The following is an 8,302-nucleotide window of genomic DNA, read 5'->3' as shown; positions in this document are numbered from 1 at the left end:
GTGCATGATGGCCGAAGTCACAGACCGTACTTTCGATATCTGGCTGACTCTCACTGTGTCTTTAAAATCTCCTACCCTAGCGTAGCTAAGTTAAGCTTAACACAAGAAAACATAAGACACAAGACCATGTTCATAAGTTAATTCTATATTTTACTTTTTCATGTGTTCCATTATAAATTATATTATAAATTATATTATATAAATTATATTATTATTATTATAATTGTATTATTTTATTTTATTATTAATATAATTATAAAAAATTCAAGTCCTTGATGAATTGATCTTCAGCAGGTGTACATACCTCTATATAAACAGACGCTTTGGCAGCGTTCACGTGTGTGTTAACACAACGAGGGAAAGACATTAGCAATTCACCTTTGAGCATGGCTGTAACACCATGAATCAGACACAAAGAACAGCAGTTACCAAACTGACAGGAAATGCAGCGAAAGATCAACACCATGACATGTCAGGAAAAAATGTCTAAAATCATGCTGCCTTGCTCAAGTATGCTGGGAAAGTAAAAGAAAACTTCTCCATGGTGGTTATATGATCCTCACAGACAGTTTTAGGGCTACTGTGGAAAGAAAGATTTACTTTGTACTGCACCAGTATGTGATCCAGCAGAGTATACTCTTTACTTCCCTCTTTTGTCTTCTGTTCTATGACATTAAGGATCAGCAGCACTGACACCGTCGACATCAGTAGTAGATACAGCAGTTTAATTTGAGATAATACCACCAAACAGCAATGGGAGCAGTACGTGGGGTACAGACTGCATATCAAGGTCATGATTGCCCAGGAGAGAACCCAGTGCTCTTAGCTGGGAGCAGGCACAGAGCATGATGGGATGCTATATTAAGAAAGTATTAAAATAACTGCTAATATAACTGCATATCAGAAACGAGTGTATCTGACACAAAGGATCAATGTTACTTATACTTTTTTTAGCAGTTTGAGCTACAGTAGCTCTTCTATTGGATCAGACCCTGTCACTGGTTACCCTCTTTCCCCACGTTGGACCACATTTGACAGTTTTGGGGGACACTCTTGACACTATAGCCATCCTTGTATCCTTCTGCTGCCTACTATTTCTGCCTCCAACATCAACTTTGAGAACAAAATGTTCATTTGCTGCCTAATATATCCCAACAGGTGCCATGGTAACCTCATATTCAGTGTGATTCACTTCACCTGTCAGTGGTCAGGGTGGTATGGCTCATAAAAAATCAACTTAAGAAAAAGAAATTCCAGACTGAATGTCAGCAGCCATTATACATGCGAACAAGCACTATAGGTGCTGTTGAAAGTATTGTCTGTGGCATCATATACATATGCAGCCTGTGATGAGATAAATGTGATCATGTGTTATTAAAGGTGGTGAATCCATGTTGTTTCCTCTACTTGTTTGGAGGTGACACTGCAGTCACATCACGGTGTTTGTGCTGCTGGTCCAATATTCAGTCCGATACTGCAGCCTTTTTTTGGCAGGGAGCGCGCATCCAAATTTACCCTCGCTATGAGCTCGTTCTCAGCACCTTAAAAAAAGCGCGTGCACGGCTGAAGGTCACTTAAACACAAAAGGCTTTCAGCGCTGCGGTCCAATATAGCGCATGCGCGCTGCCGGAGGACTGCTTCACAGACCGCAATATGGCGAGAATGCCTGCCAGCGGAGACACGGAGCAGGAGGAGATGAGCTGCCCCGAGAGGAGCAGGGATGAGGAGGAGGAGGAGGAGGAGGAAGATGAATATGAGATCCAGGAGGTCCAAATCACCGGGGAGGAGGAGTGCGAGGAGTTCGATAGAGATGATGATGATGTGGAGCTGGAGTGGGAGTCAGGGAGCACAGTGCTGGACTCCAGCGGCTCCACCGCAGAGACACAAGCGGTCGTTATGCGCAGTATGGACCGAAGCGAGGAGGAGGGGGAGGCGGACCCATTCAGCAGCAGCATCTCCTCTGGGCTGGAGGGGGACCTTCAGCGGTCGGAGCGCAACCGACTGAGCGAGAACACCCGCCTGGCCACCCGGTATGCGGTGAGGATCTTCAGGGAGTACCTCAGTGAAAAAGCCCAAAGTCCAGACTTTGAAACTCTGGACAAGGATGCGCTCTGCGCGTTGCTGCGCTCTTTTTACGCTGAAGCGCGCTCCAAAAGTGGACAGCTGTACAGCAAGTCCTCCCTCATCAGCATCCGGAGCTCGCTGAACAGGTATTTAAACGAGCCGCCGTATTGCCGAACCTTGGACCTCACCAAGGACCCAGAGCTGCGCAGCGCCAACTTGACCCTGGCCGCGGTTATACGCAGGCTGGAAGAGCAAGGTGCCGGTCCCGTGGTTCAGAAACAAGCCATCACGCGCTCAGACCTGCGAAAACTGTATGAGTCCCCTGTGTTCAACACCGAAACCCCGTTCGGACTCCTCAACAAAGTCTGGTTCGAGACCTGTATGTACTTCTGCACCAGGGGCCGGGAGAACCAGCGGGAGCTGGAGGAGGACTCGTTCGGTCTGGCCGTGGATGAGGACGGAAGAAAGTTTGTGTATTTTAAGGCTCTCGGACCGTACCACAAGTCCCGCTCCGCCGCCTGGACCAAGAAGCGTCCGGACGCAGACGAGGACACTCTGCCGCGTATGTATGAGACGGGCACGGAGCAGTGTCCGTACGCAAGCTTCGTCCGGTACGTGTCCAAACGGAATCCGCTCTGCAGGGCGTTCTTCCAGCGGCCCCGGGACCATTGCTGCGCGAGCGACGTGACGTGGTACGAGAACAAAGCCATCGGAAAGAACCTGTTGGGCACGAGGATGCAGATGTTGTCGCGCGCTGCCAAGCTCTCCAAAACCTACACCAACCACTGCATCGGCGCCGTCTCCATAGCAACGCTCAACAGCATCGTCGGAGCTGTGGGCTTCAGGCCGACGACGACGCTTTATGTTGCCTCGGAAAAGGTAAATGGCCACGCGCAGCCCCACCTCCAGCTTGTGATCCCGTACCTGCGCCGGGTCGCCGATGTTGCTGATCTGAATCCACAAGGGGCAACGACGGACACGACAACAACATCAACAGCCCCAGCAGCACCACCACCACCACCAAACACAACAGCTGCTGCTGCGAAAAGAGGCAGCGCTGAGGAGGACTCGGGAGCTCCGTCTGCCAAGAAGCTGTGTCTGCGCCCCGGGAAACGCGAGGAGTCGCCCGGGGACAAGAAGGAGATAGCGTCAGTGCCCAGGAGAGCTGCGGAGTGCCACGTTACGCAGCCCGGCGTCCGGTCCCCGTCCGCTGCGTCAACACAGGTAACAGAGCATGTCATCAACTACAAGTACATTCAAATTTAAGTATAGGCTATAAAATATTTTTTTTATTTGTAGTACTATTTTTTTACCACTTTCTTTTTTTAGTAAAATAAAAAAAAAGAACAAAAAAAGAACAAGTGTTTTAATTCACCAAGTACGGCCTATAAAACTGGTTGGATTGGTTGAATAAAGTTACATAACCATGCTGATACAATGCATGTAAATAATGTTCATCTCGTTTTGATTAATTAGATAAAAAGAAACTAAAATAGAGTAATAATAATAATAATTATTATTATTATTATAAATGTATTCAAAATAGTTGCCTTTTGTTTAACTGTCTCATTATTATTATTTTTTTAAATTACACTATTATAACAATTTTTTACTGCTCTAAAACATTTTTCATTTCTATGTTATCATATAACCTGTATTAAAAACATGAAATACATAATACACTCACTATGGGAGCAACAAACAGCAGTGATTCAGTGTCCCGCTGTTGTCATGGGTAACTACACTGTACCTGCTGATGAATTTACCCACCATGCATTAGAGTGATAGCCGCAGGGTAAATAGTGTTTCAACTCCTGTCAGCACACACACACACACACACACACACAGGGTGTGGATGTGTTAGATACAGCTCGTGTGCTAGTTTTGCATTTCTATAGGCTGCCACTCCAGTACAGTATGATGTGCTCAGCTTCGTAATCACTTATGCAGCTTCAGAAAAGTCTGTATTTAGCCATGAATAGGTGCCACATAGAGGATATACTGATACTGTTTAACCCAGCCCTTTGACTCTGCTCTATTTGCATCTTAAGCTCTGAATTTAGCCTTAGCAATAAAAAAAATAACAAGTAGAGCAGAGCAGCAATGCTGGACACACGTAGGATTAAGAGAGCTCTGGTAGAGTTGGGGCACTGTCCAACAAATCCAGACAGTTTGACCTCACAGTAGGAAATGTGTGTGTATTAAGGATGGCTGCTCCATTCAGGGGAGATCCTGCTGGTGTGCATGCTGCTTCACTGCCATGCCTTGCTGGTACACTGAATGGCACTGAGCCATCATTTTACACCAGTGTCTTTCCTGCTGTCACAACCCAAAGCATCTGAGCTCCTTGCTAGTAGGCACCAACAAGACACACAGGAATAGCATGTGAAAGACTATGACAGGTATTTCGTTACTTCCTGTCAGGCTCTTGGCTTTATCTAACAGTCCCGAGGCTGCTGGCAGCAAACATGTCAAATAACCATCTCTTGGAAAACCTGCAGGTTGACATTGAGCACAGTGAGTGTGGTTCATTTCTTTTTAAATGGACTCACTACGTTGTGTACAGGAGGTGCTTGATGGCCACAGAGCTGGATGCCAGTGTAGTTTTCCAAAGGTACAGTCAGTAAACTCAGTTAAGCTGCACGATTCTTTGTAGTCCAGTGTTCAGCTTGGTCTGTTGAGTCTCAGTTGACCTCTTTGTTGCATTTAATCCGTGGCTGTCAGAGTGTGACATGCACCTCACCAGTGGGGGAATAAAAACATGCAGGTGGGAGGAAATCAGTCTTTTCATGTCTTCATCCTTATTACTGCTTGTCTTTATTGACAAGAATGATCCTACACTCAGAACAAAGCGAGCACACACAAACAAGAGGGTCATTAGTAGATGAAAAATATCCATTAAGGGACTAGGACAAAAAAGTGGAATAATTAATGAAGTTACTGCATAAGTGCACACATCTCTCTCTCTCTTATTTGAGGTCAGTTCTAACATTTTCCATTGGACAAATTCTCTGAAAATGTAATTTAATTTAATCAAGCTTTGCTGCTCTGATGAAAAACAGTGTGGGGCTTGACAAATGCTTACCATTGCTTTTTATACTTCTTTGTGTGTTTGCTGTGTGACCCATCATAGGACGGACGTGGCAGCAGCACCAGCAGCAGCATGTCAGGTCAGCACCTGGCTTCCGTGTCCCCCGCATCTCCTCTCGGTTCTGCCGGCATCCCCACACCAGCCCAACTCACCAAAGCCAATGCACCGGTTCACATTGATGTAGGAGGACACATGTACACCAGCAGCCTGGCCACACTCACTAAGTTTCCTGAGTCGAGGTGAGAGACACACAACAACTGATAACAAAACAAACCTGTAAATACCTGAATAGACACACAACACATCAATCTGCCTAGGATGTTTCATTAAACACGCCTTCACAGTGACCTTCGAGCACCAAAATTGGATGATATAATACATGAATCAAAGTGGATGTAAACACACAATTTATAGAAGTTTCATCAAAAGTAGAGTAGGCCACTTTAATCCATGTCACAGTTTTTTTTTAATTCTACAAATGTATTTGCGTACTTTACTAGTTCTCAGTTTAAGAATAAGATTAAGATTAAGATTAAGAAACCTTTATTAGTCCCACAATTGGGAAATTGCATTTTTGCAACAGCAGATACAGACAGCAAAGGATAAGTTAAGAAAAGATATATACATTATAAAATAGACTACCAATAAAATATAGAATAGAATCAAAAAACAGTAAACATATTAACAGTTATTGCCCAGGTGAGTGGAGGTAGAAGTGTTCTGTAAGAAAACTGTACATAGTGCATCAAAAACTAAATAAATAATGTATTGTACACTGTGGTGTGTGAGTGTTGCACCTATCAGAAGTGTTTATTATAGAGTCTGACAGCAGCAGGAATTAAAGACCTTCTGAATCTCTTCTTCACACACCGAGGGTGGAGCAGTCTGCCACTGAAGCTGCTCTGCAGTGCTGACAGGGTGTCCTGCAGGGGGTGGGACTCCAGCATGGATGTCAGTTTCTGTCACCCACCTCCTGCACTGAGTCCAGAGAGCAGCCCAGGACAGAGCTGGACTTCCTGATGACTCTGTGCAGCTTCCTCCTCTCCCTCTCAGTGATGCTGCTGTTCCATTCAGTTATGTACACTGTTAAACTCTTATGTGCTCCAAGTTGTAGCTCTTCTATGACGGTGCTCTGAATAGCTGCTCCCGCTTTCCCTTGTAACTTCATGCTGGGTAATGTGAGCTAACTGTAGATTGACATTGCTGTGTAACTGATTTCTGGCTCTCCGTTCCCTCTAATTGTCCTGCTGTGTTTCAGCATGTCACAGGCAAACATCTCAGTGGGTTTTTGTCAAAAAGAATCAACAACAAGAATCACACCAAACGTACCTCAGCAAGAGATGTCTTTGCCTCCTGTGTAGATTTCCTTTTTCAGGCGACATGCAGACGGGGAGTCATCATTTTATTAATGCTAAACAGTAGCACATGATACAGAGGTTTATTTTTACATTATTAGTGGTAGCATTGCCTTTAAATTGATCAAGCTGGGTCATAAGTTCTGGGTACTCAAACGTTTTAGGTCTTTTTCGCAGCAAATCACTCCAACATGATACTACCACCACCATGCTTTAGAGTTATGATGACAATCGCTCATCTACTGAACAGCTAAAAGAAGTCTAGACTTAGACTCAAAGATTTCCATTGGTACTGAATGTTGAGATCTTTGTGTTTTTGTCTTGTGCAGAATCGGCCGTCTGTTTGATGGAACAGAACCCATAGTGTTGGACAGTCTAAAGCAGCATTACTTTATTGATCGGGACGGCCCTATGTTCCGCTACATACTCAATTTCCTCCGGACCTCCAAACTCCTCATCCCTGATGACTTCAAAGTGAGTGTCTGTCTAGAGCTCGGATCAGGTACTACCACAGTTCATCACTGCAGCGCGTCAGAACATGTGTCTGTTCATGTGTGCCTATGTGCGTCAACATGTTTCTATGCATCTGTGTGTGTTTATGCATATGAGCCTTGCCGCTAGTTCTTGCTCATGCATCCGGTGTGTTTGCAGGAGTACTCCCTGCTGTATGAAGAGGCCGCTTTCTTCCAGCTTGCTCCACTGCAGGCCGAGCTGGATCACTGGAGGACAGAGCGGGAATGGTTGTGTCGGGAATGTGAGTGCGTGGTAGTTCATGTGGCTCCAGAGCTGGGTGAGAGGATCAGTGTCAGCAGCCACCGGGCAGTGCTCGAAGAGGTTTTTCCTGAGGTGAGAGACACCATGTCCAATTCCCTCAGTGCCAGCTGGAACCAGGACTCCACACACATCATTCGCTTCCCACTCAACGGCTACTGTCACCTCAGCTCAGTTCAGGTACAAACAAAGATTAGACTGGTATCAGGCTTTCTGTTGTTTTTCAATACTATTCTCTTTTTGTTTTTGTAGAAATAACACCTTTATCTTAATGCAATAACACCAGGAGTCACTACATCTCATTGTCATGGCAACACTATTCTCCAGCATGAGTCAGGCAGCTGTTTTTCAGGGAATAAGTGGTGTTTAAAAAAAATTAACAGCATTTGATTGTGCACTCTGTAAGTCTGGTGTCGATGCACCGTGTGAAGGAATCGCCCATTCACTCAGTATTAATGAATCCAGCACTCTATTGGTCAAGGCCCATTTTTGTACTGCTGTCTTTCTGCAGGTGTTGGAGCGGTTACAGCAAAGAGGCTTCTGCATCGCAGGTTCATGTGGCGGCGGAGTGGACTCTTCTCAGTTTAGCGAATACATTCTAAGGAGAGAGGTCGGAAGCAGTCGACAAATACCCACACACACGCCAATCAAACAAGAACTCACGGACTGATCTCATGATCTCAAAGAAGTCTGTGAGTTTACATTTATATCTGTTCTGTGCAACAACGTGACCATACATGAAGTCACAGACTCAAATCAAAATTGCAATATCTTCTTTGATATTACTGCTTGGTAAGGAGTAGTATCATCAGTAAATAGCTTGAGTTAAAGGTATGCTACCATTTTTATTGAAAGGAAATAGAGGCCAGTGGTTATCCTTTAGGCCGTGTGTAAATTCAATAAACAAAAGAAGACATTTTTAAACTAAAATCACATTTTTTTAAAAAGAAAATCATAAAAATATTCTTAAAAAAAAAAGGAAGAGGAAAAAACCCAATATTTTGACATCAAAGTTCAAAAA

The 8,302-nt window shown here is 44.6% G+C and overlaps 1 protein-coding gene across 1 annotated transcript; it reads left to right on the top strand.

Moving 5' to 3' along the window:
• Positions 1–1,653: 1,653 nt before the first annotated feature.
• LOC114434547 (uncharacterized) lies at positions 1,654–7,951 on the top strand. Its single transcript, XM_028403864.1, has 5 exons — positions 1,654–2,943; positions 5,198–5,394; positions 6,840–6,984; positions 7,162–7,461; positions 7,793–7,951. Exons 1-5 carry the CDS (start codon positions 1,654–1,656, stop codon positions 7,949–7,951), a joined length of 2,091 nt encoding a protein of 696 aa, XP_028259665.1.
• The last annotated feature ends 351 nt before the right edge of the window (positions 7,952–8,302 follow it).

Source organism: Parambassis ranga, chromosome 4 (assembly GCF_900634625.1).
Source record: "Parambassis ranga chromosome 4, fParRan2.1, whole genome shotgun sequence".
NCBI classification, from domain to species: Eukaryota; Metazoa; Chordata; class Actinopteri; family Ambassidae; genus Parambassis; species Parambassis ranga.
The sequence above is the reverse complement of the archived record's forward strand: the minus strand, read 5'-3'. Positions and strand labels throughout refer to the sequence as shown.

What these genes read in the sequence shown, in the direction of transcription:
- LOC114434547 (XM_028403864.1), top strand. Translation starts at nt 1,654, where the DNA reads ATGGCGAGAATGCCTGCCAGCGGAGACACGGAGCAGGAGGAGATGAGC. An exon ending in ACTAAGTTTCCTGAGTCGAG is followed by an intron (nt 5,395 to 6,839) that starts GTGAGAGACACA and finishes TGTCTTGTGCAG; the next exon opens with AATCGGCCGTCTGTTTGATG. An exon ending in TCATCCCTGATGACTTCAAA is followed by an intron (nt 6,985 to 7,161) that starts GTGAGTGTCTGT and finishes GTGTGTTTGCAG; the next exon opens with GAGTACTCCCTGCTGTATGA.